A 19,636-nucleotide genomic window follows, 5' to 3' on the forward strand; every position below is an offset into this window, starting at 1 on the left:
GCCATGGGGAATGTTTTTTCTTAAAATAATATGTATCTTAAAGGGGAAGTGCTAGCTCCTCACAAGGATGCGCACCTGAACTGAAAAAGGCTTGAGTCTTTCATCAAGTCCTGGCCTGGCAATGACATCAGAAGGCAGAAAAGTACAGAGCATTTTGGACAAACAGTGGGTGGAGACAGTTGGTGTTTTTCTAGGACATGCCATGCTGGAGGCCAGGGGCTGGGGGTTCTTGGCAGCATGTAAAGGAAGGGCGGGAGAAAGGAACTGCCACCCAGAACTTTGGGCTCAGATGGAATCATGGGTGCAGAGTTAGAAGTGAATTCTGTGAGAGCCAATCTTGAGAGCAGACACCTAGCCAACTTTCTCTTTCTCCATTTCCTAGTCCAGGCCCTTGCACATAGTAGGCACTTAGCAAACACTTGCTAAGTGGATGAACTAATGAATAAAAGCTAGTGTTTTTTAGGGCCTACTCAGTAGTTCTCAAAGTTTAGGACTTGTGATAACTACTTAGGAAACTTGTTAAACACACATGTGTGATCCAGAAATCTGCATTTAACAGGTATTCTAGGTTATTCTGATGCAGGTTGTGCATTCTCAGCCAGAAACCAACAGTGGTTATCCTGGGGGCCCAAAAGGAAGGGACCATGTCCCACAGAGAGGATGGGAAATAGCTAAACCTCAGTAATGGAGAGGGAAGGATCAAGGAGATCTTTAACTCCAGGGACTGGGGCCAAGAGGAGGGAGGTAGAGTGTCCGGGGGGAAACCCGAAGGACCCTTGAAGGGACCATTTAGTGTTTTCAGAATATGCACGCCCACTGCATAATATGAATCTGTGATTTATCATGGCTCTGTGTAGTTGGTATCTCGAAATTCGCTCACATTATAGACAAGCTATCCATCCCCACAGAGCTGCCTGTGTGTTGATCTGGAGAAGACAGGGATGGAGAAGAGACGACACCAGAAAGGAAGAGCATGTGGACAGGTGTCCTGACCCAGGGTCTGGAGACTGACACAGCAGCAGTGGTGACAGTTAATGTTCTGTGAATACACACTACGTGCTGGACCTTGTTCTAGGCACTTTTAAATGTGGTACACCCTCTAACTCTCACAGCAACCTTCAGAGATAATAGTAACACTCTACGTTTTATGACTAGTCAGGACTTGAGCCCAGTTCTTTACGACTCCAAAGTCTATGCACATAAGCACTATGCTATATTTTGTATTTTGCAGTCCTTTGGGCTATGTTAAAAGGAGTTATTCTGAGATCCAGTAGGTATATAGACAGAGTACTAAGATAGTCTCCAGTTCCTTTTTGGGTGGGGCGGGGGAGAAGGAGAGTTGTTCGGGAGCAACTGGATGGGCAGTGTGGAGGGTGCTTTTGGGACTGCCCAAAATATTATCACAAGAATATTATACTTCTTTAAGTCCCAAATTAGCTTGATCTATCCCCTTGTCTTTGCTGTGCATAATCGCTGACTAAAATTCTATGATACAGTTTATTTTAAGAAATGACAGAAAAAACTTTGGGAGTTTATATAAAATATTTCTGTCTTACCCTTAATCATCTCATAATCTCTTGGGTGTTTAATTCCTTATAGGGTGTTTCTTCCCCAAATGCTTTGATTTTTGTGGAATTCTTATGCTGGAGCAGAGGCTAATAATTGTGTTCAGCACCACCTTAATGGACTCTTAGGCTCATAGCAACTAAAAAGTGGCCTAGAGGAATCATCTGATCTCTCCTTGGGTTTGAGCCCCCATTTGATCACAGGGAATCACTGGTGTGCTGTTGCAGTTTAACAACCGGTTCTATGACCAAAACTCCTCGTCTGTAGGGTTTGCTGATTACCATACTATAAGTACCCTCACTATGGCTAATTTCAACAACCAACTTGCCACGAGTGAACGTAAAGTTAGGAGGAGATGAGCAGCAGCACATCATTTCCATCATACAGATAAGAGATGTAAATGACCTCGTGAATATAGATAATAGTAAAATGTAGTATAATAATTAGGAAGAACCATGGATGGTCCAACAGAGGAGAGTGGACCAACCTGGGAAGGAGGCCTTTACTGGCCCCACAAATGGATGCAGGCTGTGGGGCTGGAATTCTGGCCTGAGAACCCAGAGTACAGTGAGGGTGTAGATTCTGGTTGGGTGAATGAGTCCTCTTGGATCATGCAGAATCCTTGTTCCGCCTGGGACAGGAGGAAGCCAGAGGATGGCCGGGTGGGGGCCAGGCTCAACTGTGGAGGTGGAGGGGGGATAAGGTGGGAGGTGGGGGAGCCTGGGGCTAGGGGCTGACCGGTTCCCGCTTTGCCTACAAGTCAGGCTCAGATGTCACTGGCTGGTCCCTGGGTGACTTGGTAGCTCCCTCCATGTGCTGCCACAGTTCTCTGCTTAGACCTGTAGTTTCACACTTCTCACCCGGAGCTGCGGCTGTTTGTATGCGTGTCTCCCCCAAAGGAGAGGAAAGGTGATCTACTCACCTTTACATCTCCAAAATTGAATGCCTATGGTAGACATTTAATAAATTGTCAATAAATTATTTTTGGAATTAATAAAAAATTAATTTATTAGTAGGTGAGTTTATTTACTTCTGATTTAGAAGATTGTTTTAAGAAAACTGGTTGGTACCATCAGGCTATTCATCCTAGACTAGTTTATTTTTCTTTAGAGAAAAATGTGTTGTCTCTAATTGGTAAAATTGTAATGCCTAAAACGGCCAGCCATTATGATACTCTTGAGATCATATTTTCTAGTGAATTCTCCACTGTCATTTTCTAAAGATTAGACCTAAAAAGTTCTTATGCTCTCTTATGATTGTGATGAGTCATGATTTTTATACAGATCAGAAGGAAGATATTTTTAAATGAAAAGAAAGAAGGAGAGAAAGTCTCTTTCTCTCTGAATTTGGAAAGACTCGATCTCATTACCTGTATGTCAGAGTATTTTTTTTCCATTTGGGTTAACCTGGGAAGAGGCGATAGTTTGCCACATCAGGAACTCCACAGCGAGGCCTCTTGATCACATCCATGGTGGCCCGGTCTAACTTCCCGGTGACTCGGAGGCCGAAGAAAGCCTGCAGCTCCTTAATGTTTTGTTTTTTTAAAAATTATTTATTTATTTATTTATGGCTGTGTTGGGTCTTCGTTTCTGTGCAAGGGCTTTCTCTAGTTGCGACAAGCGGGGGCCGCTCTTCATCGCAGTGCACGGTCCTCTCACTATCGTGGCCTCTTTTGTTGCGGAGCACAGGCTCCAGACGCGCAGGCTCAGTGGTTGTGGCTCAGAGGCCTAGTTGCTCCGCAGCATGTGGGATCTTCCCAGACCAGGGCTCGAACCCATGTCCCCTGCATTAGCTGGCAGATTCTCAACCACCGCGCCACCAGGGAAGCCCTCCTTAATGTTTTTAACCATGGAATTGCCTCCTCTTGCAACCATCTCACCAATCTGGCGCCCTCCTTTCTTTGTGTAATATTTGTCAAGGTATGCCTGAAACGGAGAGGCAGGCTGACGTCCACAGCACAATCTCTGGGCAACACTTATGCTCAGGTAAGACAGGGACGGTATTCTTGATATGCTAAAGATAGTGTGCAGAGCATATTCCCACTTTTGAAAAAATTAGATATATTTGCGTAGATGAAGCTTAGATATATGCCAAGTTATTAACAACAATTATCTTTGGGCGGTGGGATTTTAGATTTTTTAATTTGTGTGCCTTTTATACTTTTTCTACGATGAATAGTTATTTGAAGAGGAAAAAATAATGGAAGGAGAATAATGTGAACATTTTCCCCACAGACCATTTATTTGTCATTGAGGTCTTTACCAATTTGCAAAACAAAGACTGTCCTATTTTTCTGGTAAACAGTTATTAGTGTCGTATTTTCATTATACATTATGCAAGATCAGTATGTTCTTAACTCTCTGCGGCCTTATATTGCAGCCTCTCATCTTATACAAAGGCAGCAGGTCAATCTGTTTCCCAGCTGAGACTTTTAATTAATTCAGGTGTGTTCAATACATGGGGTGCAAATTGTTTCCAAGGGGCATGTTTCCTAGGACTGGCTCTTTGTCCCTTGAAGCAAATGAAATTAGCCATAAATTAGAAGGCTTTTATTTGCGCTTAAAGGCTTAAAACCCTTATGTATCACTCAAAACACTCTGTATGACTTCTTGGGTGAAGTGAGTGAGACAGGGTCGTGAAAATGTAGGGTCAGAGCCTGCTGTTGGCCCAGGAATTTCACCCACCCAACTTATTTCAGGAAAACAAAAAGCAGCTAAATCTTTATATCTGTATTTTATTAAATATAAAATTTTATATTTGTACATTATTATAAGGTACTTACTTGTATATAAATAATATTATTTATATATTTTTGAAAAATATTCAATGGCATGGAGTAATGCAGTCAATATAATGGCAATATACTGAGAAAGGTAGAAGTGAAATATTTATACATAATTTCATAAACAAAATCATATAATGTAAATATGTTATATTCATGTTTATTACATCTGTATATTAATATAATAATGTTAACATCTATATTAACACTTAAAATTAAGACATTAATCAAGACATTGATAATTAACATATATATAATTTATAATGAACATAAGTAACATAAGTAATGGAAGGAAATAAGTCTGAATATTAATCTTGTTTATCTCTGGGTTTTAAAATTATGCGTGACAATTTATTCTTTATCCTTTCCTATATCCCAAAGTTTTCTGCTATGAACATGGACTGTAATTGTTAAGGAAAAAAAGAAAAGGAGTAAGACTCGCTCACTTGTTTGGACAAGGTGCTCTGTGTTCTTATGGTGGGGTCAACCAATCCTTACTCCTTGCCCTGCTTATGAGAGGAGCTCACTTCCCTGGTGGTCGTTCTTTGTAAAAATCTTACTGAGATGAGAACCCAAGAGGAGGAAAAGGGCGATGGAGCCCTGAAACCCAGGGCAGGTGCCCTGAAACAAAGGTGTAACTATTTGCTTTCATTTCCGTGTCTGGTTAGGCCATCTTAAATCAGCATTTTATGTTCCTGATCTTTTTGGCAGGATGACTTTGATTCTCTGAGCCATTCTGTTTGCTCAAGCTGATGCTGTGATAACATGATGCTCATGGTAAGTCTGAATTACGCTCTTCAGAGGTGAGCTCTGTGCGGAAGGCCAGATGCTCCATATGTTCTGAGGCTGTTTTGATTTCAAATATTTTATTCCCTTGTTAGGTTATGTGTTACACTTAACACTCTAAATTCTAATTTTGGTTTTATGAAATATGGTCATATAAGAAGATGCTTCTGATATATTAAGTGAAAAGAGGTTTACAACTATTACTATAGTACAAGCCACCTTTGTAAACAGAAGTCTGTGCGTATTAATATACACAGATATATAGTCATAAACTAGGACTAGGATGATGAAGTGGGTGGGGGGTTGCCAAATACTCAATGATCAAGAGAAATAATGTTTAATGCAATATTTTTGGAAAAAATAAAAATTAATGCGTAAAATCCATGACGGACAAAATATCAAAATTTTAAATAAAGACAGGGTCCAAGCTTGTGTCACTCCTTCACGTTAGTCCCAGCACTGAGTCATAGAAAGCGTTTTGAAAAATATAGACTAAGGGATTAACAATGGTTATATTTTAGTGATGGAATTGAGAATAATTCATTTTTAGTTATATATGTTTTATATATTTTTTGCTGTGAACATATATAATTTTTATAATAAAATATTTTTTCTTCAAAATATGCTTAAGATGCTAGACCTGCAGCTCAAAAGGTTTAAGGCAAGTCATAGTAAATAGGATTAAAACTATCTTTAATGAAGCAAAGATAAAATCAGAAACTATTTCTACTTAAAGAGACCACAAGGATTGGTTACTGCAGTGACACAGGTGAGTTGCTCCCTACTGGGTGCTCCCACGGAATGTAGTTCTTAGACTAGTGAACACCTGCCACCTTGTACCACAGTCCACCAGCTTCTCATACTCTCACCTGTGGAGTCTCAGGCTGGGGATCGTGATGCCTTCACAGATATGGCCCTGGCCTGACCCAGTTCTAGGTGCAGAGTAGATGTTCAGTTACCATTTGAGCTATTTTTCTTTAGCTAAAATATAGAAAATATGCTTCTTTGAAGAATTATCAAACTCTCTGAGGTACAGAGAGCCCAAATTATTCTGTACACTTTCTTACCAAAGTTATTGATGAGGGTTTAGCATACTTTTCAGAGTCAAAATGTTCAGTTAGGCACAAAGATGCCCACTTAGAACTGTTTGTGTTCTGTTCTAACACTTGTGTGCTGTTGGCTCAACACCTAATTGTGGGCCTGGGTCAAAGATTTCAGGACTCACCAGAATTGTCCTACGTGCCTCCCCACCCTCCGTACTCCCCCATTGTTGAAACCTTAGGAGTCTAGGGTTGGCAATATGGCGGTCCCCTCTCCGTGTCTCTAACAATGTTTGACAGATAAGAATAGCAGAGGCCTCGAGGGCAGTCCCAGAAGCTAGTGGCCCAGGTCCCCCTCCCAACTCTTCTTTCAGTGCACTTTCCTAGTGTCCTTCCTGAGAGTGAAGAGCTTAAAGCTCAGATTTAAGTGTGCTTCAGGACAAGGTGAAGTTCAAGATACGGTTTTTCAATATTTCTTTCTGTTTTGGCTAAGTCACAGGAATGGAACTGTGGGAACTTTTTGTTGTGTGACAAATCCTAGGTTCTAAAAAGCTTGGGCAATTCCTTTTGGTATTAGGTTTCTCATCTATAAGATGGGGTTGGTGTCTATCCTACCCACACCAGTATGAGGATCCAATGAGATCCTTAGTGTGAAAATATTTGAAATGTATCAAAAGACTTTAAAATGTATATACCTTTTTACTCATTAATTACACTTCTGGAACTCTATCCTGAAAAGAATAATCCTTTAGATTAGGCTGACGTACAAAGATGTTCATAGAAACATTATTCATATGGAAATATTCCATATATCCAACAAAGGAAATGGCTAAATAAATTATAACTCACTTATATTCTGAAATATTTGTAACTTTTTAACATGATCTTTATGAACATAGTATACAATCAAAATTTTATTGTGTTATAATAATAAGAAAGGTAGGAACCAAATTTTGAGTATAATGACAATTAAAAAGTATCTTTATGCACAGAAAGTAAAATGGTAGTAAAAGTACCTGAATTTAACAGTTTGTATTTGGAAGGTTTTCTGTTTATTTTCTTTAATTATAAGCTCATAATAATGTGATTATAAAAGCTTATATTATTTTAAGGACAATTTAACAGCCTGTATTAAATGTTGTATTGATATTATTTTTTAAAAAAACAAACAAAAAGTAGAATAAAACTCTGGATTATGAGACTAAGTATTTCATCATTTTCCAAGCCTTTATGATAATTAGCCAATCAGAATTTAAAAGATACAAGTGGGCATTAAATCGACTAAAAACCTGTTTATCTTTTCAAGCATAGATTATCGTGTTCATGGGTTTAGGAAGAAGCGAATAGTATTTGGAAATGTTTCTTGCCTGGAGTTTCCAGGCACAGGAAACCATTTGTTATCTCTTATTGAGCAATCTAGAAAGAAGAGAGTAGTGTAGAAGGGGCTTAACCTGGCCTGGGCCCCCAGGTATGTGCTGGCCTGGCCTGACTCTGGGACTCAGCCAGTATCTTCTTGCCACGCTAGCCCGATGCTCCAATCCAAGCTCCTTCAGCCCCCGGCTGCTGCACTCGCTCTGTTCTCTGCCTGGACTGCTCTGTCTCCAGATCTTCACACGACTGTGAAGTTTAGGTTCACATAGCTCTTTATCTCAAATATCACTTCCTCAGAGAATCCTTCCTGGACTACTCAAGTGAAAATGCCCCCCAGGGTCCCAGTAACTCGCTATCATCCTAATTTATTTTTTAATATCACTTGGGGACATATTGATTGACTTGTTTGTCTCCTCCCAGCATCTTCCCACTCCTCCATCATCCCCATATCAGCGCCATAAGAACAGGGACTTGACTTGTTTTGTTCACTGATGTTTGTCCAGTGCTTAGAACAGGTCCTGGCACATAGCATACAGTAAACTTTCAATAAATAATTGCTGAATGAATGAACTTAAGCTATTTTTATGGAATAAGTCTATTTCATGTCATTTCATTTGTTGTATTGTAAGGCTGCCTAAGTTGTTAAATATTTCTATAAACTATAAGGTGGGACAGTAATTCTTTCTAGGCACTGGGATCCACTTGAGAGGTTTGCCCAGATCATTCCAGCTTGCTGCAGAGTGATACCTGTTCCTGCCCAGAGCTGACGACTGGGGCCATTGCAGGCAGGAGAAGGTCTGTTTGCCAGGTGTTGACAAGTTTCCTTGATCCTTGGTCGAAGGTCTTTCAGAAAGTACGACATAAGGGAGACTGAGGAGGGCTGACTTGCTTTGGAGAGGAAGGAGTAAGGGGTCACTAGAGATCCCCAACAGTCCAAGAACACCTAATTATTTCTAAATACTCCTAGCAAGGTTAGCTTTTTCCAAGGCTCACTGACCTTATTCCTGCATAGACCACTATGGGGTCAGCTAATTGTTTTCTGCAAAGGCCTGATAATTAATATTTTTGGTTTCATCAAGTGGTTTCTGCCATTGTGGTACAAAAGCAGTAAATGATGATTTGTAAATGAACAGGCATGGCTGGTTTGGGCCCAATGAACATAGTTTGTCTGAACCTGGACAAAACCACGGTCTTCAGCCACCAGATCAGCTCTGGCCTCAGCATGACCCTCCTTCTGGAGGTCCCAAAGACTCTAGTTTCTGAATCAGAGGGGTACGAGGCTGGGTGATGGAAGATTACATCTGGGGAGAAGGGATTCAAAGTTTGGTGGCACCAGCAAATACAATTTGAAATAGACCCCCAGTATTGTGAGATATGTTATTTGGAATTTAGTTCGTCTGAAAGTGGGCTCAAGTCAAAGGAAGTTCAATTCAACAGGTCTGTGCTTGGCATCCACTGTGCTGTTTATATGCAGAGTTGATGTTCAAAATGTTTAACGACTGGTGTGGCAGGGGGACGGACCAATTAGAATGGAAGAGTGGTGTAAACAATCAGTAGGGACACGCCGGTGTGTACAGGCAACAATCAGCTCTGCAATGCTGTACACAGGTGTAGCCTGGCAGGTAGGAAAGCAACCCGGAGGCAGGGTTAGCAATCACAGATGCGCTATCATTTTGACAGACACTTGAAACGGAGGCGCTGGTGTAAAAACATCTCACCTGCACACCTTTCATGAATGTTGGAAATTCTTTCATTGAAGACTTGTTTCTTAAGGTTAAAGTTCGCCACTTCCCTTGAAATGTTAAAAACAAAAAAATAAAACGCTTGGAAGCAAATATACATTGAATCACTTTGAGTCACACTTAGTCTTGAAGAAATTCTGATATGAATTATTTTATCAGATCCTCTCCGACAGTCAGTTAGGAGAGATTTTAAAGGAGGGGCAGGTACAGAAACTGTAAGTAAATAAGGTGCTTGTGGAATATGCTTTAGAGAGGAGAGACCCTCACATGAGAAGCGGGTAGCCACCCAGCAAAAACTTGGTTCACTTCAAATTTTGATCAAGTTTGCCCTGAGTACAAGAAGTACAAGAGCCATTTTTCTAAAAAGTGAACACAGGAAATCTTTCTGCTGTGACTGTTAGGAATCTTAGCACTAAGTTTCTGACCCACCTGTACTGTGCAAATCTTACACTTTGATTTTTATTTTTCTGCCCTTATTTTTCCTCCTACGCTGCTCCTCAAATACTTCTTTTGCCTTTTTTTTTTTTTTTGTAATGCATGTATTTTTTGCAAGCCGCCTCAAATTCTGTGTGCGGCAAGATACCTGGAGAGACATTCATTCATTTATTTATGCAATCATGCAACACAGGCACTCAGTGTGTACCAGACACCAGCCTTAGCTCTACAGGGGATCATATCCATTAGACTTCAGTGGACTTAGAAGATGATTTCAAAGCCATAACAGATTTTCCTTATTTTCCTTATTTTCTCATTATCCCCTTTAGGTTTTCTGGGGCAGGAGGGGGAAGAGGGAATTGTGCAAAGATTCACAAACCTGTGCGAGCTGGTAGCTGTTCCTTGAGGTCCTGGGGGGGGGTGCTGCAAATAGGGAGGGGGCTGCAGTGGAAAACTTCAGAGCCGTGACGAGGAGGACAGCAAGGCCAGATGCAGGGAGCACCTTCATCTCCTCCTGGTGGCTTGGTAATTATAGCAGTCCGGGGGATGGCACTTCGACCTTGAGCTGCTTTTATAGAGTCAAACAGGTCTGGGCCCTCAGAGCAAGGATGATTCATGTCTCAGAAAGTAATTATACAGCTCCTTTCTACCCTGATGATGGGGTAACACAGTGGTACACAGGAGTCAGGGAACGCTTCACTCTTTTCGATTTACCAAGTGGCAAAAGGAGAAAAACAGTCACTTTCAATGCAGTTTGTCAGCTACTTATGTGAACTGGAGTAAATGTGATTAATTTGAAACCACCTCAGCTGAAACATTTGATGAGTCTCAGTTTGGGGCTTTTCCATTCTGCTGGCAGAGAAGGTAAATGAGTAGAATATACTTTAACTTGTCCTCTAACTCTGGGCTCCCCACACATCTACCCCATTCACCTTCTTCTGTATCCACTTGGACATTTCTCAGAAACAAATGCTGTTTATAATGATGGTTCTGGGACACGTAAGATCCTGAATCATCAAGGAAGCATTACATTATACCATGCTGACTTAGGGTGGATGGTGCCCTGGTAATTGTTAGAAAGCTTTTGAATCAGTTAACATAAGAGAGATGTTCTTCATTAACCGAAACTGTCAATTCCCCATTCTCTGTGTACGCTGGTTAACTGGAGTCATACTCTTGTTCCTGACTCTGATTTGGATGGATCCTGATTTAGAGATAGCATGGAGAAATGGTGTTGTATGGTGGAAAAAGTACTTTAGCATCGGACAAACAGATTAAATTTTGTTTAAGATACTTCCTAGCTGGGTGACTTTGGGCAAGTTATATAACCTCTCTGAACAGCATTTTCTTTTTTAATCTGCAAAAGACTGACAGTAGTACTGTGTGTAAGCCCCTCATGTTACAGAGGTAGCATAGCCTGTGACATGGTGTCTGTGGGTGTCACTTGCATCCAGTAGACCTGGGTTCAAGTCCTACTTCTGACACTTGTCCGTATGACTTTGAGCAGGTTACTTAATCCCTTTCAGGGGTGGTAATTTTGCCTGAAAAATAGGGAAAAAGGTACCTACTTTGAAGAATTGTCATAAAGGAGTAAATCAGGTCATAACAAAGCCCTCAGCAGAGCGCTCAGTCGACGTCAGCTCTTACAGAATAATGTTCAATTTATCTTTTTACTTTATTACCAGGCACCAGGTAGGCTTTTTTTTTTAATGAATTAATTGTTCTTAAATTATTTCACTCTGGAGGTTTTTTTTTAATTTTTGAAATTTATTTAATTAATTAATTTATTTATGGCTGCGTTGGGTCTTCGTTGCTATGCGTGGGCTTTCTCTAGTTGCGGTGAGCGGGGGCTACTCTTCGTCGTGGTGCGCAGGCTTCTCATTGCAGTGGGTTCTCGTTGCGGAGCACGGGCTCTAGGTGTGCGGGCTTCAGTAGTTGTGGCATGCGGGCTCAGTAGTTATGGCTCGCGGGCTCTAGAGCGCAGGCTCAGTAGTTGTGGCGCACGGGCTTAGGTGCCCCGCGGCATGTGGGATCCTCCGCGGCATGTGGGATCTTCCCAGACTGGGGCTTGAACCCATGTGCCCTGCATTGGCAGGCGGATTCTTAACCACTGCACCACCAGGGAAGTCCCACCAGGTAGGCTTTTAATTAATGTTTTTTGAACGGATGAGTGGATGACTCAGTTAACGATTCTCAAAGTGTAGTTCCTGGGCTAGCAGCATTACTATTACCAGGGAACTTGTTGGAAATACAAATTCTCAGGCCCCACCCAGACTTACTGAATCAGAAACTGTGGGAATGGGGCCCAGCAGAGGCATTTTAACAAGCCTTCCAGGTCATTCTGATGCATGCTAAAGTTGGAAAACCACTGGAGTAGATGAGCAAACAGGATTATGAAGTATGGGATGAAAGGAAAATATATACAAAGTGCCAAGAACATCCTGGTCACAGAAAGTATTCAGTATTGCCCTTGCCATCTACAGCAGTGTGTCTTAGTGGTGACATACCTGGTATTTAAAGTCATTTGTGAAGTCTGTTGCAAATAATTTAATACTATTATTTGTTAAATGATAAAAATACATAAATGTCTTACTTTCACACTTAGGCTAGATTCAAAGTTATTACTATAGTGATCTCTCTCTCTCTTGCTCTGTTTGCATGCTGACACATTTTCCTGCATGAAGAGAAAACAGTGGGGTTATGGCCATTTATGGTGTCTAGTGAATAACCCCAGGTACTCAACGAGAGTTTGTCACACATGTGAACATCATCTCTGTTATATGCTGTGAGGCACACAAAACATGATCCTCAGAAGAAAAAAGAAAAAACCACAGATCTAGTAGACTAATTCAACTAACTGAATTATAAGTTCCTTGAAGAATGAATGATATAAAAGTCACGTAAGTTTGTTTTATAAATGAATGAATGAATGTACAAACATATACTCATTGTCACTTTTTGGTCTAAGTAAAGGAAAATACTATGACAACAATCTTTTAAAATTTGCATTTATATGTTCTCCTGCCCTCTGCAGTGCTATTACTACACTTTCACAGCAGCTGCCACAATTGAAGAACAAAGAATGAGTCCTTGAAATTTCCCTCTATTTGATCATCTCATTCCCCTGATTTCTCCCCAAACTACTGTTGCAATTCATCGTGATGGCCCCAATGCAGGCAGGGAGTGAAGAACGATAGCCAGAAATTCTGGGACCTATAGAGAGAAAATACTCTCACCTCCAGAACGCCAAAGAATTTGCTAAGTCCCATTTTTGGAAGTAAACTGAAGTAAATAACTGCTTATAAGGTATGATCTAGATATTTCTAGAAGATTCCAGTATCCACTCTTCATTTGTGTGAATGCAATCAATCCCAATATTCCCTAGTATGACACTTCGATTGTTAAGCACAAAAACTGAAGAGGAGTAGCAATTTATGTTCTTATAAGTCATTTACACGTTAATATGAGTAGGTATTACCTCAAGGCCAGTTCTAGGCAGCACCCTTGACCCTTCCAAAGTGAAAAACTCAAGCTGGTAATTTCTCACTAGGTGTTTTTTTGTCCTGACTTTCTCTCTTCACAGGGGAGCAAAAGTTTCCTTTCTTTCTATCATTCTTGTGTCAAATCTAAATTAAATCCAAATCATTCTAACCTAAAAAGATCATATCAAAGCAAGTCAATGACTAAAAGGGAATGGAATGAGAACCCGTATCACAGAGAAATGTGGAAAGCATAGTATCTGTAGAAAAATCAGATTATAAAAATAATATACACGACGAAACAGGAGGTCTCTGGGCAAGGTTGATGTTTTGGGGTCCTGCAGACTTTGTAGAACTTTACGCAGAACTCAAGTTTCCATGTACCACTAATGTAAGAGGATAAGCATTTTAAATTACAGAATCAAGTTTACTGCAAAGAACTGCTTTTTTCTAGACCCTAGCTGAATTTGATTCCATAGGGGTTTTAGTAAATACTCAACATTGAAATTGCTGAGATAGTGCCTGCTGTGCATGTTATGGATTGATGAATAATTGTTGAATAAATTACTGATTGCCCAGTTGACTTATTAAAGGGCTCTGTATTTAGACAGACCTAGAATTAAATATTGATTTGGTCACTTTCTAGATATATTACTAGTCAGTGTTATTATGTTTCAAGCTATGAAAACCAGTTTTGGATAATTTAAAAGAAAACATTTATTTAAAGGATATCAGATAGCTTAGAGAACTGCCAGGAAGCCTGGAGCATCAGGCTGGAAGAACCAGCAGGACTAAAGGCAGAAGAAACCAGAGCCAAGGAGTGATCAGTTGTTGGGACCCTTGCCTCTTACTACTGGACAATGTTCCAGATGGACAGTCAAGGCTACTGCTGCTCTTGTTTCTGTCTTTTTCTCACTCCCTCAGCATTCAGTCTTTAATGAGAAATTCTATTGGTTGGGCCTGGGTCATGTGCCTTCACCCTGATGTCCAGAGGCAAGAAGAAGGCCTCCACACTAAGAGGTAGGACAGCTTCCATAGAGACCACCAATTATATATAAATATATATATGATGGGAATATCCCCCAGAGAGAAAATTGGTGCTGGGCAGCCAAAGAACAAATCAGAACCAAACCCAGAAAATGTCTACCATAATCTGTGAAACCTCCTAAACTACTCCTGCATTGTCAAATAGCGGGTGGGCGAGGTGGGGATAATACCTATGTCAAGGGATGTTGAGAGGATTAAATGGATGCTTAGTGTTCAGTCCAGTTCATAAACAGGAGACTACAGAATTGCTTTTTGCCATGATTTTCAAAAATTCCACAGAAATATTGTGAAGGATTAATAAAAAATGAATATAGGACATTTTCTTACATCTAAGATACCATCGGTTATTGAATTGACCATTGATTAAAATAACAGTTGTGGGGAAAAAATAAAGCATTACATCATTAAATGTATACACTGACATGCTATGTATTGTTCAAGTGTTTTTTGTCTGTCTTTCACTTCTAGAATGTAAGCTCCATAAGGATAAGGACTCTATCTTTTGTCTGCAGCAATATCCCTAGTCCATAAAACAGTGTCTGGCACAAAATAGGTTTTCAATAAACAGCTGTTGACTAAATGAATGTATGAATGAGTGATTGATTGAATGATTAAAGTTAGGAATAAGAAAAATAAGATTGCCCTCAGGGAGAGAAATTTTTCCTTAATCCATGTAATGAATCAAACAAAGGTGTGTAGCATTACCCTAAGGTATTGAAACTTTTATTAAACCCTTATTATATGCCAGATATTGAGCCAAGCACATTATGTACATTTTCCACAAAACTATAGAACACCTCATTTTACAAATGAAGAAACTTGGGCTTAGGGAAGGTGAATAATTAGTTGAACTGCATGTAGATATTAAGTGGTGGCTCCATGATTTTAACCCAAATCTGTCAGAGCTCAAAAATCTGTGTTCTTGACAGTTACCGGAATACATACATTGATGCATGTGCCACGCAGTGTCCTAGGGAACACTGGGCACAGAATTGGCTGGAGGTGGACCACTTGGCTGACCCCGGTGGCCAGGCAGCTCCCTAGCACTCCCACGAGTCTTGCCTACACTGAAGGGGGGCCAGCCAACCTGCCCAAGCTCCCTGACTGATGCTATTTCTCATTGCAAATGATTCAACTCTTTCTCTGGTTTCTACATCTCAATCTCTAGTGAGTTTAGCTTTCATAAATGATTACATTTCTTGACTTGCAAGGAGTTCAGCCCCAGTCTGGAAGAATGCCTTCCAGTGAGGTAGGCTCCTAGCAATCAGCCACCAGCTGGCCTTCCAGCCCACAGCCAGCCATACCACAGTCTTTCTTTCAGACTTCCCCAGTAAATATACTCCACTTTGAATGCCTGACTTGTAAAAATGTTTTCTTTAACCCATAAATCATATCATACTCCATTTTGTAATGATATATATATTTTTAGTTTAGAAGGTTTTTCTTCAGACTATAATACAAAGCTATAGTAATCAAGACAGTACTGTACTGGCACAAAAACAGAAATATAGATCAGTGGAACAGGATAGAAAGCCCAGAGATAAACCTACGAACATATGGTCACCTTATCTTTGATAAAGGAGGCAAGAATATACAGTGGATAAATGATAGCCTCTTCAATAAGTGGTGCTGGGAAAACTGGACAGCTACATGTAAAAGAATGAAATTAGAACACTCTCGAACACCATACACAAAAATAAACTCAAAATGGATTAAAGACCTAAACGTAAGGCCAGACACTATCAAACTCTTAGAGGAAAACATAGGCGGAACACTCTATGACATACATCACAGCAAGATCCTTTTTGACCCACCTCCTAGAGAAATGGAAATAAAAACAAAAATAAACAAATGGGACCTAATGAAACTTAAAAGCTTTTGCACAGCAAAGGAAACCATAAACAAGACGAAAAGACAACCCTCAGAATGGTAGAAAATATTTGCAAATGAAACAACTGACAAAAGATTAATCTCCAAAATATACAAGCAGCTCATGCAGCTCAATATCACAAAAACAAACAACCCAGTCCAAAAATGGGCAGAAGACCTAAACAGACATTTCTCCAAAGAAGATATACAGATTGCCAACACACACATGAAAGGATGCTCAACATCACTAATCATTAGAGAAATGCAAATCAAAACCACAATGAAGTATCACCTCACACAGGTCAGAATGGCCATCATCAAAAAATCTACAAACAATAAATGCTGGAGAGGGTGTGGAGAAAAGAGAACCGTCTTGCACTGCTGGTGGGAATGTAAATTGAAAGAGCCACTATGGAGAACCGTATGGAGGCTCCTCAAAAAACTCAAAATAGAACTGCCATATGACCTAGCAATCCTGCTACTGGGCATATACCCTGAGAAAATTGTAATTCAAAAAGAGTCATGTACCACAATGTTCATTGCAGCAATATTTACAATAACCAGGACATGGAAGCAACCTAAGTGTCCATTGACAGATGAATGGATAAAGAAGATGTGGCACATATATACAATGGAATATTACTCAGCCATAAAAAGAAATGAAATTGAGTTATTTGTAGTGAGGTGGATGGACCTAGTGACTGTCATACAGAGTGAAGTAAGTCAGAAGAGAAAAACAAATACTGTATGCTAACACATATATATGGAATCTAAAAGAAAAAGAAAAAAGATTCTGCAGAACCAGGGGCAGGACAGGAATAAAGACACAGACGTAGAGAATGGACTTGAGACATGGGGAAGGGGAAGGGGAAGCTGGGACGAAGTGAGAGAGTGGCATGGACATATATACACTACCAAATGTAAAACAGATAGCTAGTGGGAAGCAGCTGCATAGCACAGGGAGATCAGCTTGGTGCTTTGTGACCTCCTAGAGGGGTGGGATAGGGAGGGTGGGAAGGAGATGCAAGAGGGAGGGGATATGGGGATATATGTGTACGTATATCTGATTCACTTTGTTATACAGCAGAAACTAACACAGCACTGTAAAGCAATTATACTCCAAAAAAGATGTTATTTAAAAAATCTATTATGGAAGAATGGTTATCTAAATAATAAGTTTTTTATTTGATGAACATGTATTTATTTTGGTCCTCTTGCATTTATCTTAGCAATGTTCTGTAAGTTTTAGTGCAGAGTTATTTTATACCTTTGTTGAACTTATCCCTAAACACTTTTGCTTTACTTTCTGGTACTTTCAAATTTACTTTTATAGTTCTTCCTTGATTTTTAAATGTTGACTATATTCTCCAAATTTGCTAAATGCAGTTATTAGCTTTAACATTTTTGTAGATTAGTTAGAATAATCTATGTGAATTATTAGGCTATCTGACACCAGAGATCTAACTTTTGTTTCTAATTTTTGTGCCTTCTAATACCTTTCTTATTACCCCGACTTTTACATTAAATCAGACACTTACATTGAAAAAAAAAAGAATAGAGAATAATATTAACCGATATTCTGAATTTCTAGGTAAACAAATATTTTAGAATCAGGTGGAATAAAAATAGAAGAAAGAAAAAGTGTATTTGAAACCAGACTACCCTCAGAACACCATACAGAAAACGATCAAATGATCTGGCATCACTTGTGAGAATGAGAAGCTCAAAGAGGGCCTCCCAGCCCCTTCCAGAAGCAGAAGTCAACTTGTTTATCTTCACCAAGAACAGGAAAAGAAAGAAGGAGAGGAGAGGAGAGAAAGAAAAAGGGAAGATTTTATATATATATGAATACCTACATTCATTCGCATATTCAATAAATATTTATTGAGCATCAATCATTTTTTAGGCACTGGAAGTACAGAGATATGAGACATTGTTTTTACACTTTAGGAGCTTAAATATTTCTCCTATAATAAGATTGAGAACTTGGAGTAAGATCTTAGAAATGGCCTGAATCTTTGTGACAAAAAAATGTGCCTTTACATTGCAAATTGGTAGAATCCTTCTAAAAGGCAATATATACCAAGAACCATACAAGGGTTCATACATTTTTGGACATATTGCATATTCCTAAGAATTTTCAGTGAGAAATCAATTTAAAAGACTAAAAGCAAAGTGTTTATTTTATTCTTAGTTATAAGAGCAAAAACTTGGAAACAACCTAAATGTCTAAAAATAGGGAAGTGGTTACGTAAGTGATGGCAATTCAATGTTATATAATTTAGTCATTAGAAAGGAAATAGCAGTGCATAAAATATTAAAAGAACAATTTTAACCAAAAAAGGAAAACACAGAATTGGGCAAATTTGTTTCTGTCTGCTAAAGAAAAGTATAAAGGCAAAAAAGAAAACCTGGGGAAACGACAACGATAGTGTTAAGGTGGTAAGGCCTTATACCTAACCATATCTGTAAATCTTCCTCTAAGGCTACCATACTTTTTTTAAAAAAAAATGAAAATTTCAGATATAGAGAACAAACTAGTGGTTATCAGAGGGGAGAGAGAATGGGGGAGGGGAAAGATAAGGGTAGGGGACTAAGAGGTACAAACTATTAGGTATAAAATAAGCTACAAGGATATATTGTACAACACAGGGAATGTAGCCAATATTTCATAATAACTATAAATTTACAAATTGTGAATCACTATATTGTACACCTATACTTATATGATAATGTACATCAACTATGCTTAAAAAAAAGTATGACATTTGCGCCACAAAAAGAACAGTGAAACTTTGAGAGACTATATCCATGTACCCTTTAAGTTTGTATTTGAGAAAATCTGTATGATGAACTCAGTGGCATATTTTACTTATTCATTTGTTTGCCCACTCTTCACTTATTTACTCAGTTGAAAACTCTTGCATTTAGTCTATGTGCTGGTACTAGGCTTAGTGCTGAGGTACAAAAGGTAAATAAAAACCTGTTCCTACCTACCATGGTCTCAGAGTCTCCAGGGAGAGACTCAGATGTAAACTCAAAGTGTCCCACAGTGTAATTAATGGAGTAACAGAGGTATTTCGGAATCTAGATGAGGGCAGAAGAGGGCCAGCCTGTTTCTTCCTGGGCTGTTGAGAGTGGGAGTGGGATGGAGGAAAGGAGGGGTCAGGGAGGGCTTTCTGTAGAGAGGAGCTTTAGCTGAGTTCACCAGCAAGATGGGTGAGGTCAGAAGGAGGACGGGGCGAGGGAAGTGGGGAGGGGAGAATTCCAAGCTGAGGGACTATGGGGTGAGGAGATATTGAAAGGCATCTATTCTTAGGAAATTGAAGGTATTTCTATGCACGAGTCTATTTGGGGGCAGAACCAGGAGACGGGGCAGAAAAGGTAGGCAGAGACCTGTCTGTTGGAGGACACCTCTCACCCACAGTTCCGATGACTGAATCAGCAAGGCAGAGGCCAGGAGTCATTTGCTGGGTGAGCCATGGGCAATGGTCAAAGCCAGGAGAACAAGTCCTACCC

General features: G+C 39.8%; 1 protein-coding gene across 1 annotated transcript in view; it reads right to left on the reverse strand.

Moving 5' to 3' along the window:
• The window catches only part of MMP20 (matrix metallopeptidase 20), a 49,456-nt gene extending 39,226 nt beyond the window's left edge, over positions 1 to 10,230 (reverse strand). The window contains 3 exon segments of the mRNA XM_007191222.2: positions 2,936 to 3,096; positions 3,405 to 3,491; positions 10,102 to 10,230. Of these exon segments, the coding sequence (XP_007191284.2) occupies positions 2,936 to 3,096; positions 3,405 to 3,491; positions 10,102 to 10,230 (377 nt within the window).
• Positions 10,231 to 19,636: the final 9,406 nt, after the last annotated feature.

This window comes from Balaenoptera acutorostrata, chromosome 9, assembly GCF_949987535.1.
Source record: "Balaenoptera acutorostrata chromosome 9, mBalAcu1.1, whole genome shotgun sequence".
Taxonomy (NCBI): Eukaryota; Metazoa; Chordata; class Mammalia; order Artiodactyla; family Balaenopteridae; genus Balaenoptera; species Balaenoptera acutorostrata.